The sequence below is a fragment of the Pteropus medius genome, unplaced genomic scaffold, assembly GCF_902729225.1.
Source record: "Pteropus medius unplaced genomic scaffold, Ma_sr-lr_union100, whole genome shotgun sequence".
NCBI lineage: Eukaryota > Metazoa > Chordata > Mammalia > Chiroptera > Pteropodidae > Pteropus > Pteropus medius.
Window position 1 is genome coordinate 41249969 of NW_024349800.1, and position 22091 is coordinate 41272059.

At 32.9% G+C, this 22091-nt stretch overlaps 1 protein-coding gene across 5 annotated transcripts in view; it reads left to right on the forward strand.

Annotated features, from left to right (window-relative positions):
- The window catches only part of MAP4K3 (mitogen-activated protein kinase kinase kinase kinase 3), a 137845-nt gene that overhangs the window by 73094 nt on the left and 42660 nt on the right, over window positions 1–22091 (forward strand). For 4 of the 5 annotated variants that reach the window (XR_005658287.1, XM_039887341.1, XM_039887345.1 and 1 more), the window contains 10 exons: window positions 1432–1474; window positions 3327–3399; window positions 6778–6909; window positions 7054–7116; window positions 7201–7282; window positions 7382–7492; window positions 8820–8898; window positions 13352–13410; window positions 14711–14773; window positions 21920–21978. Coding sequence is in view for 4 of the 5 variants with exons in the window: in XM_039887341.1 (XP_039743275.1) it covers window positions 1432–1474; window positions 3327–3399; window positions 6778–6909; window positions 7054–7116; window positions 7201–7282; window positions 7382–7492; window positions 8820–8898; window positions 13352–13410; window positions 14711–14773; window positions 21920–21978 (764 nt within the window). In the remaining variant the exon portion in view is untranslated. The remainder of the gene's footprint in view (window positions 1–1431; window positions 1475–3326; window positions 3400–6777; window positions 6910–7053; window positions 7117–7200; window positions 7283–7381; window positions 7493–8819; window positions 8899–13351; window positions 13411–14710; window positions 14774–21919; window positions 21979–22091) is intronic. The other variant, XM_039887342.1, reaches the window with a different exon arrangement.

Below are 22091 nucleotides of genomic sequence, written 5' to 3' on the forward strand. Positions count from 1 at the left end.
TTCTGACATTTCCAGTCACCAAAAGTGTGGAGATTTTTCCCTACAACAAGCAATTCTCTCTGACACCAACTAGATGTTTTACAATTTAACTCAATTCTGACACTGTCTACCTGGAGTATCATCAGATCCCACAGATTAAAGGGCTCAGTCCCACAAGACTGTGTCCCCTCACCCCCCAGTACATATACACACACACAAACTTTCAGATGCCAGTTGCAAGCTCCTGATCAACTGGCTCTAGATTGGAGATTCCAAAGACCCCCTCCTTGGGTTTGATTAATTTGCTAGAGAGGCTCACAGAACCCAGGAAAGCACTTTAACTTAACATTTGCCAGTTTATTAAAGGAGATAATGAAGGATACGGATGAACATCTAGATGGAAGAGACGCATAGGGCAAGGTCTGTGGGAAGAGTGCAGAGCTCCCATGCTCTCTCCGGGGCACCACTCTCCCAGCACCTCCACATGGGTTTACCAACTCAGAAGCTTGCCAAACCGTGTGCTGTTGGGACTTTATGGAGGCTTCCTCACATTGGCATGATCGATCATTAACTCCATTTTTAGCTCTTCTCCCTTTTTCAGAGAATGAGGGCGAGGCTGAAAATTTTAGGCTTCTAATCATGGCTTAGTCTTTCCAGTGACCAGCCATCATCCAGGAGCCCACCTGGAGTTGCTTCATTAGAACAGAAGACATGCCTATCTCCCAGGAAATTAAAGGTTTCAGAAGTCCTCTGTCAAGAACTGGGGTCAAAGACCAAATATTAGAACAAAAGATGCTCCTAGTGCTCTTATCACTTAGAGAATTATAAGAGTTTCAGGAGCTCTGTGCCAGGAACTGGAGACACAGACCAATATATAGTTTCTGTTACTCACAGTCATGCAGACAGGTGACTTTTTAATTCTGTAGGCCTGTGGCTAGTTGTTTATATCCTGAATGATTCTAAACTCTGGGCAGACAAATTAAGTATAGACAATCTCATATACTAAGCAGCAAGGTATAGTCTACATACCAGCACTCGTTTAGCTGATGAAGATTTGGAGATTTGTTTTTATTTTTAAACAGGAAATAACAATCAAGTTTAAAATATAATACAAGGAGTTGAAAATGCCAATGTAAGATAGCATTTAGTGCAGTGACAGTGTTCGATCAGTAAGAAAATAACATTTAGATGAAAACTAATATATTACTTTCATAATAACGTTCATATTATGTTGATAGCAGCTTTTTGCAAGGCAGAACATTTTATAAAGTCAAATTGCCTAAAAAGTGGACAGTAAACTTTTCTACGGATATAATTAAACATTTTAATAAGCTATACTTTAAATTTTAAGTATTTCTAGGTCTAAAGCTGCCACTTATTTTAAATATGTATATTACATGTGCTGTCTGATAAAACGTTTACTACTTTAACTAAAATGTTCTCACTTTGAAGGGAGCCAACATTCTGTTAACGGATAACGGTCATGTGAAATTGGGTAAGTAAATTAAAATTTGTCATTTGTGCAAATTTATTTCCAAACTAGTAAGTTTATATTTTCCTCTGTAGGACTAGGTTTCCCCTCCCCTAACAGCATCTATGTATTTTTAGGTGGAAATCTCAGTGTGGGCTATATGTAACCTCCTTCTATTTGGTTCCTCTTAAGTGGAGATTGAGTCTGCCCTTCACATGTGACAGATTTGGTGTAACAATATAATGAAATAATAGCCTTTGAAAATTCTTTTACCTCTAACCTCAGGAATGTGACTTCTAATAAGAAATCTGTACATAATTACATCATAACGAGAAAACAGGGTAAACAAAAGCCAAAAAATCAATAATGCCCCAAATCCTACATTCTTTATATGACCTTTGAAAATAAAATAACAGTACTACTTATATAAGAGTATAATTTCAATGCTGAATGTTACTTTATTTCACATTGTAACTTTTGGTTATCAAGTTATGATTAAAATAGAATTCAGAACCTTAAAAATTTACTTTGAAAGTTTAAGATAGGAAACATGTACGGTATAGAAGTTTTATAAACCAAGTCATATCTGTTAGATAGTAAATGAAATATTTAATAAATATAAAACAGTATTTCAAACTATATATTACTATAAGAAATAAAAATGCATAATATTTATCTTACAAAAGTGAGTAAAACTATAGCCTACAATAGATTTAAAAGTATGTATCTAATTAACTTATAATAAAATTTTCATAAGCTGCCTCTAAGTACAAGAAAATCAAAAAACTATTGATGGCTTAGTAAACAGTTCCTATCAGCAGCTTAATATTTTGTGTCAATATTATGTGCCTCCCTCAAAGATATCCTACATATATCTTAGTTGATAAGGACTTAGAATCTATCATTAAAAAACTAGAAAATATTATAACTTAACATACTTAAAGAAAAGCAACAAATCCTATGTAAAAATTAATTTCCTTGTAGTGATTGGTATTGGTATTAGAATGTATTGCTAAGGTAAGGTTTTTGGGAATACTCTGTTTGGCTATCTTTTATTTAATTAATTAATTTTTACAGTTTTCAATTACAGCTGACATTCAATATTATATTAGTTTCAGGTGTAGATTATAGTGGTTAGACATTTATATAACTTACAAATTGATCCCCCCGATAAGTCCAGTACCCACCTGGCACCATGTGTATTTATTACAATATTATTAACTTTAATCCCTATTCTGTACTTTACATCCCCATTACTATTTCATAATTGACAAATTGTACTTCTTAATCTTTTCACCTTTTCTACCCAACCTTCTAACTCCCCTCTCCAATCTGGCAACCATCAGTTTGTTCTCAGTATCTATGAGTTTGTTTCTGTTTTGATTGTTCATTTATTTTGTTTTTTAGATTCCATGTATTGGGTGTCTTTTCAAGCTAGATAGCTTTACCAATAGATTTATTGATTTATTTGATGTCAGTCATTATGGGTGTGACAGGAAGTGAAAGGAATATATTACTACTTAAGGTCCTTTCTAGTGTATTTTTTAAATTTCAGGTCCTGGGAATTTGAAATTTATTATTAAACCCATCAGGTCAGATCCTCTCAGCTGTCTCTTCTCATTAAAATTATTTGGTCTTGACTTTTGCTGTTATTTGATTCATGTGGAGATATATTCTATTTGGCTATAGTACATACACAGACTTCTTTGTGATATTTTTGTGGTAGTCTGTTAAAGTAAAAATTTTTAATGTGATGTGTGAGAATATCTCAATTTCTGTGAAATTAGTTTAAATGCAAATAATTAAACAATTCTTCTCATGTTGCCTTTAATAATTTTACCTTCAGTTTTCTAAATGTTTCTCATTTTCTTAATAGCTGACTTTGGAGTATCTGCACAGATAACAGCTACAATTGCCAAAAGGAAGTCTTTCATTGGTACACCATATTGGTAATTGTATTTTAATTGATAATTTAACTATTTTTTTCTGTCACTGAATACAGCAATTATTAAAAAATAGATTGAATGGTCAAAAATTTTAGGATAAACAGACCAAAAAGGTTATCTGTAGGTTAAGTAATTTAGGCATATAGTCTCATGGCTGGATTACACAGCCAAAGAATATTCTGCCATGTCAATTTCCATTGACTGGAAAAGTCTCTAAAGATTGATATGTCTTTAGGGAACCTCGATATAGTTTCAGCTTTGCTAGAATCTCACTCTTCACTTTGCTAGAAGAGCCTGCACATAGCCATGTGTCTTCACAGGTGTTTTTATTTATATCTATCTCCACCAGTTTCCAGTCCATATTTTGACTAATCTTTCAACATTACATTACCCCTTCCAACAGCAGTAACCCTTTTGCTCAAAAGTTTTTGACATATCTTGGTTGCATACAAATGAAATACATATTTCTTGGCATTTGGAGTCTTCCATGGTCTGGCCTCTCTCTGCTTCATTAATCTTAAATCCTACTAGGTGCCTCCACAGACCTTCCTTTCTCGCCATATTTGTCCGCTGTTGTCTGCTGTATTCTTTAATCATTCTATAAAAATTATTCATTATTTATTCAATAAATGTTTTTTACTACTTACTGTTAGATATGCTGTTAGTCATTGTAAATATAGTGGTGGACAGGTATAGAACTTTTTTGTTCCCACCATTACTTCAAGTAACAGCACACTGGAAGTTTTAACATTCCTTCAGCTTAAGTGCCAGCACTTCTCCAGTGCCCTCCTAGACTGCCTCATCAGCCATGGGGTAGCAATAATCTGGATGACTTATTCTCATATTTAGGATACGATATATATCATTTTTTGGATTTTTTAAATGTAAAACATATATTTTTAAAGTTAAACAGTGCTAAGGGGGCTTATAAAAACATCTAGTTGTGTCTTCTGCCATCTCTAATGTTATCTGTTATTATTTATAGTCTTTGTGCTCTGATAGGTGAAAATTTTACTTCTGTTCATTCATCATCCAAAATCTTATCCTTTCAATGTACTTGCTGAGTCAGTTATTATACTAGTATTACATTTGCTACCCTCAAAAAATTTTTTTCTTATATTTAATAATTTCATTTTTAATTTGCTTTTTTTAAAATCTCTGGCTAAGACTTCTCTACCTTTTCACATTTTGTAGTTCTGTAAGATGCCTGTATATCATTTCCCATATCATAAAGCCTATCAAATTATCTGTCAGTCCTGATTTTAGTTTAGTTTTGTTTTTTTCTTATAACAATCCTTCTTAGAGTCCTCTTCTCTTTTATTTCAATCTGAATTGTCTGTTCTTTGGGTCTTTTGCATAGCTTCTTCCTGAGAATTTTTCATCTTCTGCTTGGGATCCATTTTCTAGAATCCAAGTCTTCCTCTTTCATGAATTACTCCCTCGTAGATATTGCTAACTTCCTGAGAAATTTGAGGAGTAAAGTTTTCGAGACTCTGCTTGTCTATCCTCACATTTAATTGATAATTCGGATGAATATAGAATTTTAGATTGGAATTTTTTAAGTATTGCTCTTAGTCTTTTCTCTGACGCTGATGGGAAGTGTGATGCCATGAGGATGCATGGTCTTTGTATGTAACTGCCCCCAAGAGTCATTTGTAGCGGTTTGATAGTCCATGATAATGTGCCTCAGAATCTTTTTGGGTGTAATTTTTACTTTTATTTGTTGGACTTGGCATTTTTACTTTTTAATCAAGAGATCCATGTCTTTCTGTTCTGGGAAGTATTCTTGTACTATTTCTTTGATAAATTTCTTCACTATACTTTTTCCTGCTCTGTCTTTCTGGATCTCATTAGTTATATCTCGAGCCACTTGGATTAATCCATTAATTTTCTTAAATTTTCTCTCACTTTTTAAAAATATTTTTTATTCTATTTTCTATAAGTTTTCTCTACTTTTCAGTCTCAAGCTTTCCTGATGGAGGCTTCCTTTAGACGACTCATAGTCCTTATCTTCTGGTTCACATTGAAGAGCAAGGCACTGAAAACTGATTCATAGCTCTATATGCCTGGGAAGTAGCATGTAAACCTGGTGTTTACTAGAACTTAGCGAGTGAAAGAAGCTGGGGAAGTCATTGTTACAGATAAGGGACTTCTACTGCCCCCAACCTGCTCTCCTTTGTTCCTGGTACTATTGAGTCTGAAGTCTCTCTTGTTCAGTTTCTCACAGTCTTTATCCATTGGAGATGGAGAAGGAGCAATTGCTGAGCTTTAATGGATGAGAGGAGGAATCTGGGGGACTAACTTCATTTTTTAGACTTGACACTTTCTAATGTACTTGTTTTTAGTCCTAACTTCAGCCCTGCTTCTATAAGTTTGTAATCCTATTGGTCAGCCTTTCTGGGACTCTTAGGGGCTAAGAACCAGCTAAGCTGTAATCTAGCTATCCATAAAGTTAGAACTGACATACTTTGCAGTTCACTTTTCTTATGATAACTCAAATATTAATAGAGCTACTTTAAGATTAAAAAGATTTGAAGACCAAGCATATGAAAGTTAGAGGAGTTTTTCTGTTTTGTTTTTTTAACTTCACTGACTTACAAATATATATATGTAAGACTAATTTAAATCGCTCTTTTGATATCTAAGAGTTGAGATTTTTATCTTATTTTCAAAACTTTTTAAGGATTTTAAAATCTTGATACTTGAAAATCAATATAATCATTTAAATCAGTCAAATACAAATTTATGGAGGTATAACTAGAGTAAGACTATAAGAAAGTTAAAAGAAACAAAATACTGAGTTTGGGCAACTTTCATCTGAATAAATATATTTTTAAAAAGCAGACACTTTCATAACTTCTGCACCATTATAGTAAAACTTTAAAAAATGCCAATTAAGTTTATGGTAAATATGAGTTAAGTACTATATGAAGATTACTGGTGCTCCAGTAAATAGTTTTGGTCAAGTGAAAACAGTAAAAAGCCAGATTATATAGTTTATTGATCTAAGAAGGTAGAGCTAAAAATTATAGATTATTTACTACAAGATGTTATTTCTCTATAGAGTTTTGCTGTACAGAGGAAGAAAGATTGGGGTGTGGGCAAATTTGGAATATATTGCTGTTTCACAATCGTAAACTTTTATAAACCTTTATAGCAAATAGTATACTAACAAATCACCAGTAGGGGCTTGAGATAGAGAGTCTTATGAGATATTGAGATCTTAGGATAGGTGGGCCTGTTAAGTACTGCATACTTATTTTTTAGATATCAAGGCTTAAGTAGATCTCAACTTAGTGATAGTTCCATGTGCCTCTGGTGGAAATATGAAGAAAACTATAATAAACATAAGATTTTTTTTTTCTGGAATATTTTCTTCAGGATGGCTCCAGAAGTCGCAGCCGTTGAGAGGAAAGGGGGGTACAATCAGCTCTGTGATCTCTGGGCAGTGGGGATCACTGCCATAGAACTTGCTGAGCTTCAGCCTCCTATGTTTGACTTACACCCAATGAGGTCAGTGTGTCATGGTAGAACCCTATATTTAAATTAACAGGTCTCCTTTCCCTAGTATTATTTATGTCATGAACAAATAATATTCTTAGTCTTGCTTTACCTTATTTGGGAATAATAATAATAGAATTTGTTGTTGATTTTCAGAGCATTATTTCTAATGACAAAAAGCAATTTTCAGCCTCCTAAACTAAAGGATAAAATGAAGTGGTAAGTACTTGTGTGTTATTTACTTTTTAGTCATGAGCAAAAAAAGAACTGAAATTTAAAAGTGTACTTTTTTAAATTTCTTAGGTCAAATAGTTTTCATCATTTTGTGAAAATGGCACTTACCAAAAATCCCAAAAAAAGACCTAATGCTGAAAAGTTATTACAGGTATTTTTGCACTGAACTATATCTTTTTTCAAAATATAAAAATGTCATCCAGTGAGATTTCTAGTAACTGTTCCGTACTATATTATTTTCTTTTTAAAGCACCCGTTTGTCACACAACCTTTGACAAGATCTTTGGCAATTGAACTATTGGATAAAGTGAATAATCCAGATCATTCCACTTACCATGATTTTGATGATGATGATCCTGAGGTAGGAGCTGTTTTACTAACTAGTATATATAACACATACATATATATGTATGTACATCTCAAAGTCAATTTTTTAAAATTCTGGGTTTATGTAAAATAAAGCTAGTTTAAATAAACTGTTGAGGGAACAATGAACTCTTTTCAACTTTGTCTCTCCTAGGGAAGTCAATGTGCTGGAGTTTTCTTCTTAGCTATAGACATATTATCTGAAAATGGCAAAGATAGAATCATCTAATCTACTTGTTGAAATTACTGGAGCTATTTTAAAGTAGTCATTTGAGATGTTGCCAAATAAATTGTCCACCATAAAAGAGAATGCCAGTGGAAAGCACCTAAATAAGATGTTAGGATATACTTAAAATTTCTATTTGGTTTTCTTCTCAAAAAGAATCACTATGCCACTTCATGAATTATTAGTGGTTATTAGAAGTATAAGATTGACTTTTTGGTTACTAAACTCCTACTTATCCACTATGTTTAAAAATGAGCTAGTGCAGTTGCTAGAGAATGAAATAACTCTATCTGTGTGGAAGCATTGATGTTATTGGAAGCCTCACTTCTGTTAGCATGTTTAATATTCCTTGGTCAGCTAATAATTGTGGCACCTTACACTCTATTAGACATGGCAGAATTCTTTTATTGGGTCTAAAACTGAAGTGGATAGCCTTAACTTGACTGGCGTTATGGAAGATACTTAAAATGGAGTAAATTTCATTGACGATGCTGTAGAAATGATAGCTCTCTCAGTGGTCACAGATTGTCTCAGAAAAATGGTCACAGCTTGTTGTGAATCAGAGAGAAGCTTACTATCAGTTCACCATTGTTCTAGCTTGCAGTCTTTATACAGCCGTGGTTAAATAAGCAATCTGTCCTTTCGTTAAAGGTCTAGGAACATAAAACATAAAACATAAGAAATACGAAGTATTATTAACCTTATAATTATACTAGGGGAGAATTTTTTGTTTTGCTTAATTTTGTTGTTAAAAACTTATGTTTTTTAAAGTCTTCTACAATAATTCAATATGTAGGCAGTCCTCGATTTGTCTGGTGGTACAGGACCATAAAGATACCATGTAAGCTGAAAACCCTACAAAGCAGTCTTAATAATCATTGGGGAAAATTATAATTGTTTTGTTTCAAGGTCAAATTATAATTGACCTTAAAAATGTTTGTCAAAATATTAAAAACTCTCTTACTGTCAGTTTTAAATGTATAGAGAAATGAAAAAGTTGTATTTTGTTCTCATTTTTCATGTTTGAGTAGTTTTGTGGACCAGACTGTGACTTAATTATGAAATGCCACATGTCACTGATTTTGTTCTTTCTCAGCCTCTTGTTGCCGTGCCACATAGAATTCATTCAACAAGTAGAAATGTGAGAGAAGAAAAAACACGCTCGGAGATAAACTGTAAGTGTATACTTTATACAGTTGATAATTTAAAATTGAAAAATAAGATTTCAAGTTGTAATTTTGTTACAGTATTTTTGCTTCATTTTCTTCCAAGTAGTTTTTCTTACTAAACCTTTATAAAGGTAGAGTTTAATTAAGGCAGCAAGAATTTCATTTTCCTTATTTCTAAGGAATTTTTAGTATTGGGATAGGGGTAGATTTATGTTGTTACTGTTTGGGAGGAAGAACAAAGTTCCTAGAATAGGCCGGAGAGAAGAAATCAAGGCAGTGCTGTTTACACTTGTATATGTGTATAATTCACCCAGAGAGTTGTTAAAATGCAGTTTTTGATTCAGTAGATCTGGGGTAGAACCTGAGGTTCCTTACTTCTAACAAGCTTCCGGATTGTGTAGAAGCTGATGGTGCAAGTGCCACACTTCAGATATCAAAGAGAAGGAGAGGTCTACAAGCTGGCATAGCATCTGAGTGACCTGAGAACCTTTAAAAATGGATTCTCACTTTTCCACAGATCCTAATTCAGTAGGTCTTGAGTCAACCCAGGAATCTACCTTCTAAAATCTCTCTCCATGTAATCCTTATGGGCAACCAAGTTATGGGCTCACTGACACAGACCATTCATTCACATGGGATCCGGTTCCGTCAACTTCTCAAAGATATAAACTCTGTCAACAGGAATCTCTGGAATAATAGTGCCTTAACCTTTGTTTCCTTCTTAGAAGCACTAATTCCTTATGTACTTAGAATACTATTCTAGTGCAGTTAGGCTTGTGATAACACTTTTCTGTAAGGTTAAGATTTATCCTTAGGGAACTGAAATACAAAATGACCATAGTGAAATTAGGTAATAGGGTAACTTGAGATAACTACTATTAAGAGACAGTTCCCAATTTTTGGCTAGACTAGTAATGATAATAATAATACATTTCATACTTTAAGATGAATCCATTTCTTCACTTAAAAGCTAAGTGTGGTAAGTAGGATCAGGCACTATTACCATTTAATAAAAAACAAAAAGAAATGCAGAGATGAATAGATTTGCCTGTGGAATGGAGTCATACACTAGGTTAACAGCAAGCCCTAGATCTCTTGATTTCCAGCCCAGTGGTCCTTCACAAACACTGCTCCATTTCAGAAACCACCTCAGCACACTTGTGTGGCCTTGAAACTGGAAGTCCTTCCTTTGAAATTTTGGCTCGAGCATGCACCATATATTAAGTTCTTAGGTAGTTTTGTGTAGACGCTACCTGGAAATGCTCTTAAAAGGAGAAAACTCTTGAAAGAAAGCTTAATGCATTGTGCAGAAAGCCTAGGACTGGGATCTGGTACTTGTTTGCCAGTGATTAGTTGTGTGACCATATAATCTTACCCTTAAAACTCCTTTAAAGCCACATGATTTAAATTTGCTAATTTCCCCCAAAAGTATTTTTCTGAAAGTGACAACCTTAGTATATGAGCATTTCTCATTATTTTTCTTAATATACGAAAAGCAATTGCAAGGTGTCTATGTCAATTCTGTAGTAATACAAAAGATGATTAGAGATATCTTTGTGGTTGATTGAGAAAACTTCATCTGTTCAGCACTATTAAATCTAACTTAAAGCACTTTTTATCATGTTTTCTGATTCTATTAAAAATTATATTTTCAGGCCCTTCATTGCAAGGTGCAGTTATTTCTGGATCATTCTTTACTAATTTATATCAGTGGTTTTCAACTCCTAACTGCATGTGCCCATATGTGCTGTTTGAAACTAGATGCCTATACCTCAGTTTTTCTGAAATGCTGATATTGCCTTCTTTTTAATGGGAGCAAGTGATACCTGAGAGACATCTTCCCTGCTCCTCTCTTTGCCAGCAAGGAAGTTGTCATATCCTCTAGTATGTTGAGGTACCAACAGGATGAAAACCACTTTTTATAATGTGTGAGTTTGATTATTTGAGGCTTTTAAATCTTATGCACTGTTCTAATACCTGCTTTCTTAGGATGTTTTATGATTTCATGTACAATACAATACATAGAATAATTAGTAATGCTATTGACCATAAAGACGGGCTTTGGAAAAATAATTTATTTTAATGATTGTGTATATTTGTTCCTCTTGATACTGTTTTATTTTTGTAATTATGTGGTGTCTCTCCATGCAACCAAGGTTTTCTCTTTGTTAAACCGAATAGTGTTTAGGCAACAAACCACTGACTCATTTGCAGAAAGATTACTCTTTCTCTTTTAGGAAGTCCCCTCTGCCTTCACTTAAGTGTTATGAGCAAAGCCTAGATTTAAGAAGAAATAATTCTGGGGCTCTTCTTGTCTGCCATAGTAGATTCAGTTTTGACCCAAAATGGCTAATGAAGAGTCAGCAAATGATAATCTTGGAACTGTCTCAAAGAAGCTAAAAAGGAGGTTTCATCTGAATACTAAAATATAAATTTATGGTGTGTGGCCTGACATACTTTCAAGGAGATGGTAGAGGAAACAAAGACCAATAGACAATTACGGATAAGTAGGGTTTTTTGACATTACTAAGAACATCATAAATAGCACTTCACTCTAGAACGATTGACCAACAGTTATTTGACTGATAGTTGGAAGATCCTGTGGCAGAAACTGGTCATAATTTTAGGGAATTTGAAGAGAACAGAAAGTGATACCAGTGTAACACATGAAGAACGATTCCCCATAGGGACTTTGCTATATGGGCCCCCTTTCTGGGAAGGCATTCCCATAGAGTACAGGGGTATTGAATAGCTGCAGTTAGGGTTCTGTCCTTGTTATACAAGTTATTCTAAGACAACATCCCTACAGCCGTGCACTCGGTGATTATACGGTCTGGTAAGGAAAACAGGCATGTTTACATGGGACAGTAACACAAGGCAAGTGGATGTACAAAACTATCCTTGAATAACTTTAAGATTAATTTTGTTATTTGATGACAAGTGTAGATAAAAGCCATTCATTAGGTCTCTATCAAGGTGTAATATATATTAGTTTTAATACCTTGCTAAAAGTTATTTTGTAATCTTTGTTGTGTGATCATATGTAAACAGGCATGAGGAACCCATTATTGAAAAGCGTACTTATATCTTTAAGGGCCAAAAATTGATATCTAGTCCATAACAGCTGTAAAGGATATACACACTCGCACACAACTAGAGATTTTATAGGGCTGTATTTCTCAACCTTTTTTACTTGTGCCTCATGTTACTGGATTTTCAAATCTCATAGTCTCCTATAATTGGTATTATTAGCATTCACAATTAATCATCATACACTAAGATAAAATCTAAATATAAAAGTGATTATACTTTGAAATCTCACTCATTTCCCTCCCTTGATAGAGAATTGCTGTTTTAGCTAAAGAACTTACTGGTTGAACTGCAGTGTATTTGTGACTGTGTTTTTTTTTCTCTTTAATATTTTATATTTGTGCCTCTGCTTTTTGTCAGTGGTCTTGAATGCTGTACCCAGGTTATAAAAGCAGATAATGATAATGAGATATAGAAATTAGAGGTAAAGGTTGTGAAACATTCAGTACATTAGCATAGCAAGGAAAAAGATGAGTGTAGTATAGTTCATTTATGTCTGCTCCAGCTAGTTTATACTTTAGCTACAGTAGTGTATTAGTTATTTACTATTGTATGACAAATAATCCCAAAATTTATCAGCTTAAAACAATAAACATTTATTATTTCACACATATTCTGAGGCTCAGGAATCCAGTACACCTTAGCTGAGTGGTTCTGGCTCAAGGTCTGTCATGAAGTTACAGTCAGGATGTCAGTTGTGACTGCAGTCATCTGGAGGCTTGACTAGGCTGGAGGATTTTCTTCCGAGTCTATTCACAAAGCTCTTGGTCCAAGGCTTCAGGGCCCTGCCATGCAGCCTCTACATAGGGCTGCTTGCAACAGGACTTCCTCCAGAGCAAGTGATCTGATACAGAGAGCCCACAACAGAAGCCTTATCGTGGAAGTGCTACCATCACTCTGCCCTGTTCGTTTGGTCACATAAACCAGGCCTGGAGATGTGAGAAGGGACTGCACAAAGTTTTGAACATGAGGGAACAGGAATTGCTAGAGTCCATCTTGCATGCTGGCTTCCAAAAAAATATTCTGCCACAATTGCTGTCTGTCCACTTAAGTCTTCAGTTAAGCTTGTCTCTTTTTTATGCTGGGTCACAATGAAGTAGCAAATTAAATACTAGCTTTAACAGACACTTAATTTTGCTAATTATTTTCTTTTTTTTACTATGGAAAAGGTATATTATTAACAGATTAAGCTTTAACAGCTTAGACTTTTTGGTTTTTTTCTGGCTAACAGATTCTTTATTTAGATCTTTGGATTGTGATTAATGTATGGTAGATAATAAAATTAAATGCATTTTGCCATGTAGTAACTTTTAAAATGATTATATCATTAAGAATATAGAAACAGATCATGGCTTTACTTTTTTTTTAGTTGGCCAAGTAAAATTTGATCCACCTTTAAGGAAGGAGACAGAACCACATCATGAACTTGTAAGTAGGGTAGTCTTGAAACGTTAACACTGAAAACAAATGTTTTAATCAATCTTTATAATACATTGGAGCTGACATAAAGAGCTAGTTATTAATATTTTTAAAAACATTAGGGGAATAAAAAGGTAAGTAATTCTGAAATTCAGAATAAATAAATCTGTGTTGCTGAGATTGAATATTTTCAAAATTATTTTGAAGAAACTTGATAGTTTTACTATTCTCTGATTAAATGTTTTTAATGCTGGCCCTTCGATTTTATTTTTATTATTTTTTTTCAGTTTTGTTTTTCAGTTTTTGAGCAGCTTTTCGTGTATTTATTAAGATAAATGCCATGGTTTTAAACTAAAATGTTGGACCAATAAAAGCATATCTCACTAAATATGGGCAGCTTTTAAGAGTGTAAGCCAGTTTTTTAAACATTAGGATAGAGTCACATCTGTTTAGAGTACTAAAATTTAGGAGAGACTAGGCATACATAGTAGATCAAGTTTGTCCTTCATTTATTTAAGGCTTGCTAACTGTATGAACATTCTTTTCATGATTCTTTTTTAATGTTTTATATACTCTCTTTCTGGATATAAACATATTAATACAGTCTTAGAGGCAAAATGCTTTGCAAATATTTGAGATGTTAATATTCTATGAAAGAATAAATGAGATTTAAAAAGCAAGCAATTAATTTTAATAAAATTACCAAAGGTCCAGATTATGTTACATTTTTTCTCTTCTATTAATAATGAGCAGAAAATAAACTGTCAATAAGTACTAAGGATTGGAGTAAGATCTTTCTTCTTAAATTTAATGCTTATTTTAACACACTCAACCAAAGGCATACAAAGGAAATCTTTAGCCTTTAATTTTTGGAGTAATTCTAATTCAGTATACATACCAGCATGTAGGAAAGGAATGTGAAAGCCAAATTCTTAAAATGGTCATGTTATAATAACTAAAGCCTGACATTTAAGTAGAGGATGGAGAAAGTTAAGAAGAAAAAGTTGTCGCGATGTTTATAGATGCTAATTGTTATTTTGTTAAGGCCGTTTGAGTTTATTTGCTGTTTCTCTTTTTAAGTTGGCATCGCATGTATTTAAATTCCATACTAATTTATAGTAAGTGCACTATAGAGCAAAGTTGTTGCAATGTTGCTTTTTAGAAGTGCCTTAATATGATTTGACTTTGCCTTTGTTTTAATAAAATTATGTTAGCAGGACTTACTTCACTTATGAAAGTTTCCCTTTGTGAATTTGTGGCTTTTAGTCTAAGTGTAAATAACTTGGGTTTCTTGGTCTCTGCTAAACAGCCCGACAGTGATGGTTTTTTGGACAGTTCAGAAGAAATATACTACACTGCAAGATCTAATCTGGTATTTCTTATCTTCTGATTTTCTTTGTCAGCATTGTTTTAGTCTTGTTTGTTTTACTTTTTTAATCAAACATTTTGTCCAATTTTAATGAACCAATTTAAACATTGTTTTATAAGTTCCTGCCATTTAGCAAGCTTCCATGTAATAAGGGTTATAGCAAAGTTTTTCCTAACAAGTTAAATAAGTATATCTACTCAAATATATTATAATGTTGCAATAAAAAATAAAAATATTTTTTTTCTTTTTTATGAAAAATGTTTAATTTTCTCATTTTAAAAACTTAGTTTTACTATAACTTGTCTAATGAACTAGAAACCGTTTATATTACCCATTCATATATAAAAACTATATATTACCTATATAATATGTATCATTTTAAGAAATAATTTACCCCTAATTAACAAAGAAATCAGTCTCGGATGAAATTTTAACTTTGTGACACAATGTAATACCCAGTTTTCTCAGGCCAGAATTTGGATTATAAAGTCTCTCTGAAATTATTAAGACTCTCTTACCATTATGTAAGAAAAGATGGGACATTAACCCTGGTAAATATTAAATAAATAATACTTTTAATAGTTGCTATTAAATAAATAGTTCTTTCTACTTCTGTAGCTGGCCAGGGCCCCACGTTGCTTCCATATTTACTCCTAGATTCCATTTTTCTGACTTTTCAGTGGAATTTCCTTCTAGTTCCTTCCTTTGCTTCAATAACATACCTCTTCCAATTCTGATTGATTTAAATGATTCTTCACACACATTCTTAAATCTCTGTTTTATAACATTTGTTGAACAGAGAAGAGATTTTAGACATAATTTCTCTTTTAGTGAAGTTGCTGTCTTGATGGGCAGAAAATACTTGCACATATAAACTCTTAGCCATGCAACAAAATATACAGTGGGTTGCCAAAACACAGGCAACTGTTGAGGAGAGGCTAACGTACAGTAGTTAGCATAGAAATCAGAGAAGGAGAAAAGCTTTGGGGTTAATGTAACTTCTGGGAGAGATTAAGACTGATTTCAATATTGTGCAGGAGCCATTATAGATTCTTCAGGAAAAGAATGGATACATACCTTATGTTTCATGAGATTAATATGGGAACAATTATTGGCACAGACTACAGTTTTGAGAGATGGCAGATAAAAGAGCTGAAATTATGAAATGTTCATACTACTGCTGGAATTATGGAATTAGCTCAGAAGAGGAAGATTGAGGTAATCAAAGAGAAAATGATGGGTGAAACCATGAGGTTGCACATATTACCCAGCAAAGTCTGAATAAAGAGAGTGTAGAAAACTAGTTACTTCAGCGAGTGATGCCTGTGTTTTGCAGCCAAAGATAGAATCAACATCGGAGGCAGGGAAGAAGCATTTGAAAAGATAGAATTGGTAGATGTATTGTCACAAAGGAAAGAAAGATGCATCAGATGGCTCAGCGAAGCCAGAAAGTGAGGATTGAGAATTAACCGTCTGAAGAAGCAAGTGAGAAGGAATGTTCGAAGAGAACACTAACAGTGATTTCTTGATTGAAAATTTCTTCAGAATTAGACATATGTAGGTTAGAATGACAGTTAGTGAAGTTTGTTGTGGAAATAAAAGATTGCAAATCAAAAGTTTAAATTAATATTTTCCAGAAAAGACAACTATAACACCAGAAACATAATACTTTAGAGTTACAAATATTCTTTTCTGTACAGCACGGAACTAGCCTAGTAACTTGAATACTTTGTCATGGCTCTTTTCCCTATAACTATATCCATTTCCAGCCCCAAATAATCAGGAGGGTCTTATGATAGAGCGAGCAGTTGACAAGAGGTCTTGTGACAAAGGAGAGCTTTAGGGAGAGTTGTGGATAGTTCTGGCAGAAGGGAGATGAATAAAATAGTTGTCAGATCCTATTTATAAAATCAACCTAAAAAAGCTCACTTCTGATGATGATAAAAACTAACACTTATCTAGCAGTTTTTATATACCAGGTATTTCAAGCATTTTCACTATATTAAATTATAATTCTTGTTTTACAAATGAGGGAAATTAAGGTACAGCAAAGCTGAAATTGGTCTTACCACTCAGCTAAATAACATTATAGAGCTAGGATTTGATCTAAGCCTCGTAGCTTAGGAATCCAAACCTACACTACTGTGCTGTATTGCCTCTACCCAATATCGTCAGTATTTTCTTTTCCACCAGTGGTGGGCTTACGTTCATGTTCTCTCTCTTTTTTTAATCAGCATATATGTTCATAGTAATTTTTTTATTGTGATAAAACATAATACATAATAATTGTGATAAAACAAAAACAACATAAAATTTAACATTGTAACTATTTTTAAGTGGCATTAAGTCCAGTTGCATTAAGTACATTTATATTGTTGTGTAACCATCACCATGATCTACCTTCAGAATGTTTTCATCTTCCCAAACTGCAACTCCTTACCCATTAAATAATACCTCCCATTCACCACCCCCCATCCTCTGGCAATCATCATTCTATTTTCTGTCTTTTTTAATTTTTCTGTACTCTAGTTACCTCATATAATTGGAAACATACAATATTTGTTCTTTTGTGACTGACTCACTTAGCATAATGTAACGTCTTCAAGATTCATCCATATTGTAGCACATGTCAGAATTTCCTTTTTTTAAGGATGAATAATGTTCCATTGTATATATAAACAATGTTTGTTTATCCATTGATCCATCAATGGACATGAGTTGCTTTCACCTTTTGACTATTACGATTAATACTGCTATGAACATGGATGTACAAGTTGGGCCCAGTCTCTGCTTTCAGTTCTTTTGGGTATATAACTAGAAAGAGAATTTGCTGGATCATATAATTTTACGTTTAATGTTTTGGGGAACAGTTGTACTGTTTTCCTTAACCGCCGCATCATTTTATAGTTTTTACCAGCAATGCACAAAGGTTTCAATTTCTTCATATCTCCACGAACACTTGTTATTTCCTGCCAGGGCCAGGGTGGCCCAGGGTGAGGGTGCATGTGATTGTTTATTTTTTAATAACTATGGCGTGACCCGTCCATAGTTATTTCAGACCCCAAATTTCATCAGTCCTAAAACCTTGACATCGTGAACAAGATTTCAACTCTAATAAATACTTGTTGCTGGCCTCTAGAAACCAGGCGAACCCACAATGTCTGGCTGTCACTTTAGTAGGCAGTCGCCACCAAGATGACAGTCCTGAATCTCTTAGGACCCAGAAAAAAACATTTACCTCGCTGCCTAAAAGTTTCATGTCATCAGTGATTTCTGGTGGTTTTAAGTGCTAAGTGCATTTTATGATTTTGTAAATGAATTTTGAATATTTCATTATTACAATAAAGTGATTTTTTAAAATCAAGTAATGATAGTATATGAAACCAGAAAAACAGAGCTTGGTTTTTGAGACCGTTAGTGAATAAAAAAAGATGTTTACGTTTTGAAAAGTACCTTAGTTAAAAATCAAACACCTGAAAGAGTAAGGATAAAATATTTAAATTGGAATTAAAAATATGTTAGGAAGATATATAACCAATTGATTATTTTCAGTAAACAACAGAAGCACTTTAAGATTATCCCTGAATTAGGTCAAAATTGAATAGTCTATAAAGTTAAATTTATTCTGGAAAAGAAACAGTAAATGCTAACTTTTTTATTTTAAATCTGTTAAACTATTACTTATAAAATTTATGTTGTGTAGTCACTTTCCTTACCTAGTAATATGAAGACAGTTTCTAAGAACCAATTTCATAATTGTGCAACCATAAGACATTCTCTAGAATATCAAACATAACTCACTGATACTCATTTTCAAGCTCGTCGTGTAAGTCATGTTATTCAATTTGAGATTCCTTAAGTCTTCTGTTTTTATTAGTCAAAATTCTGCTTGATCAGTTAGTGTTCTGACCCTACTTGCTTTACTGTCTCTTTAAAAAATAAAAAATCTTTTTAAACTATCCAGTATTCAATCCCTTTTTACTTCTGTAAATTATCTACAACATTAAAAAGTATCTGATGACCTTATTTGTTAGATAAAGTTGTTAAATAATTTTCACATTTTTTGATGAGAAAAAAAATTTCTTCTGTTTTCTGTTCTTGATTAAAATATATTGCTAAGGTACTTTTTCTTTTGTATTTTTGTACCCAACTGTATCAATTCTACTGACTTCCTGCTATTTTCTTATCAGGTATAGACTTTGTAATTTCCTGAGGGGGTTTACCAAAAAACAATAATAAAATCTTGATCATATATTTTTCTTTTCCGGTGTTATGCGTTATACCACTTTCTTTCAGTTCTTTCTAGCACCATGTTTTCATAGAGGCTCTATCCTAGGTTTAGAACCACTGAAGTTAGGACTTTGTGACACAAAAAGATATTTTAATTGGGCTAGGTTGACCATCTTAAATTTTTGAGTGTTCGGGTTAAATGTATACTAGGCTATTGCATGTTTTCAGTCCAGTGTTGTTGCTTATTTGACTTTAATGTGTTGTTAAATATTGTCCTTTCACTAATAAGTTGATGCCTGATATATGCAGCTAATTTTTTATGTCTAGCCTGCATGTTCAAATGTATCCTTATTTAGCTATAAAGGATGGCCATGTCTTACTGTTATCTAGAGTTATTTGAGTACTTTTCCAAACATAATTTTGGTAGCATTTTTCTGTTACAGAGTAGCTTCCAAGTCCTTTTCAAAAAGCATTTGATATCAGTCTTTCTTAGATTGCCCTAAAGATATATAAATAACTACTAACTTTGCCCAGGTTTCACTTTTTTTATTCACCTTTTTATTTCTTCTCATTTTCATTGTCTGATTTACTGTCTGAATTCCTGTCATGAAATAATAGGTGCTTGGTAAATAATAGTTCAATAAAATGAGATTAGATACTTACTAGAAAGATTTAATATCATTCTTCTACTTGGTGACATACCTAGCACATTGTTTTTGTTCCATGGTTGCTAAAACATAACTTGATTTACAGAGAAGGAATAAATAAAGAATAATTCCCTTTAAATTTTAGCTTTCCTTCTAGGGCTTGACACATGGCACATTTAATCATCAGACTTGGATCTGTCTACAACTTCTCGCTAGCCTGAATGTGATTCTATCTATGAACCTATGCCCAATTTTCTATTGAAATACTCAGTTATTTTAGACTCTTAGCTTCTTACGTACACTGCTGATCTCAGTTGATTTTTTTTCTTTTAATCATTATCATCATTTCGGTAATTGTCATGTATCAGATGAGCTGGCTATTCTTGTGACACATCTGTGTTTATGTAACAGAATCTATGGCCAGTCTTCTCAAATGTATCCTTTTGGAAGTTGTCTTTTGGTTAAAGGCTTAAAAGATTATATTGGCTAAAGAGACTGCTGGTCTGGTAGAGTACCCAGTTGTAGATAACTGGGTACTCTACCAGACCAGAAAACAAACTTGACTTTAGAAGTATATTCATTGAGACAGTACTTCTCTTTACTGAATACCAAAGTTTAAAGATCCCTGTATAAAGTCATGACCACTTAAATTGTTCAGCATAATAATTGTGTGACAGTCTTATGATAACAGTGATTTCATCCTATTAAGATATATCATAATTAAAGAGAACAGGTGTCCCTTTTCATTAGAATTTCACGTGATACCAATGTGGCACTTGACTCATCTTTTTGTTTATGATGTGTTATCTTTTCTGTCACTGATAAGAATATTATACATGGAAGAACACAAATTTTGAAGAAAAAATTTGAGCCTTCTCTAAACCAGAATTTTTATTTTTATTTTTACCAACTATTTTTTTTTATAGGTCTTTTAATACTTAAATGTTAAAATGCTTTTCACTTAAATGTAAAGTATTGCTTGGAATACTCTTATTCCTAGGCTTAATAGTTTTGTGATCTAGATTTATTTTTGTGTGTGTTAACAAGGCCGAGTATTAGTTATTTATAGGAAAATAAACAAATGGCATTTGAATAAGCATTTATTTAGGTCCTAGTTAATGTGTGCCAGGTATGCTAGACCCTGAGCTGTAGGGAAGAAAGATGGATTTAACATTAACAATCTCCCTTTGTTTGAGGAGCTCACAGCCTAGCTGCTGTTTTTACATACTTGTAAATATATTTATTAAAATGCAGTGTAAGTGCTAGAGGAGAATTGTGTGAAATGCTGTGGAGACATGGAGAAGGTTGCAGCTAAATTCCTGGATGGTCTTGGAAGGCTGCTTGCTCCAAGGAGGTCACTTTTTCGTTTAGTCCTGATTGTGCAATATCTTGTAAAATTAGAAAGCACACAACTCTAAGTACACTGTATTCTAATGAAAATAAAATTAATTTAAAGTGTTAAATATTCCCCGTTACTATTAAAATAGTGCTTGAAATAGTGGCTTAGTAAAGGGAAGAAAAGGAAACTTTACTTTGTACTTTCCATGGTTATTGGAAAGCATATTTTTTGTCTCAATATATATGTATTGTTTGTCCCTTTCATTCTAATCCTTAATGCTTTACAACATGCAGGATTCAGTGGGAATGTTTAAATAGTTGAGGAACTGCTTTAATAATGTTGACGTTTTGCTATTTAACTCTTTTTAAAAAATAAAAAATTCTAACATGCAATTTATAATCTTTTGCAAACCCATATATATAGTCACTTAAAAAGAGCACCCTATTTTATTTCTTTAAAAAATTATTTGCATAGAGCAGTACTAGAAATACGTGAGTGTGTGTATAAGCATAATTATTGTAGATCTTATATGTACAAAGTCAAACCAAGGCTTTTGTTGCTTGTTCTCTTCTGTAATCATTTTTGTTTCACTGTAGCTTGAGAGTAAATACCTTATTTGAGCTTTTTTCTTTCTAATAACAAACTTTTACAGACATTAACTACAGTAGCAATAACCATAAATGAAACTCGCTTCTATTATTTAAAACAAGTTCCCAGAAAAATACCAAACTTAAATGATAAAATATGTAAATCAAGACTACAGACTTCTGGAAATCTTTTATTGTTAGAAGTCCTACAATGCCTTCTTTTTAAGAACATATAGCAATACAGATTTATTTGCAGTCTGGGGTTTCTTTTAAAATAATATATATTAATGTATCGTGATTCGTGATATACTACTATTTTACCAAATATTTTATTTTGTATTATTAGGATCTACAACTAGAATATGGACAAGGACACCAAGGTAGTTACTTTTTAGGTGCAAACAAGTAAGTAAAGTTCTTTTAAAATTTAATATAAATTCAGGAATAATTAAGTTGCCTTAAAATATTATATTTTAATATTTATGATAGTAAATTATATTAGTCTGATAGGTATATTT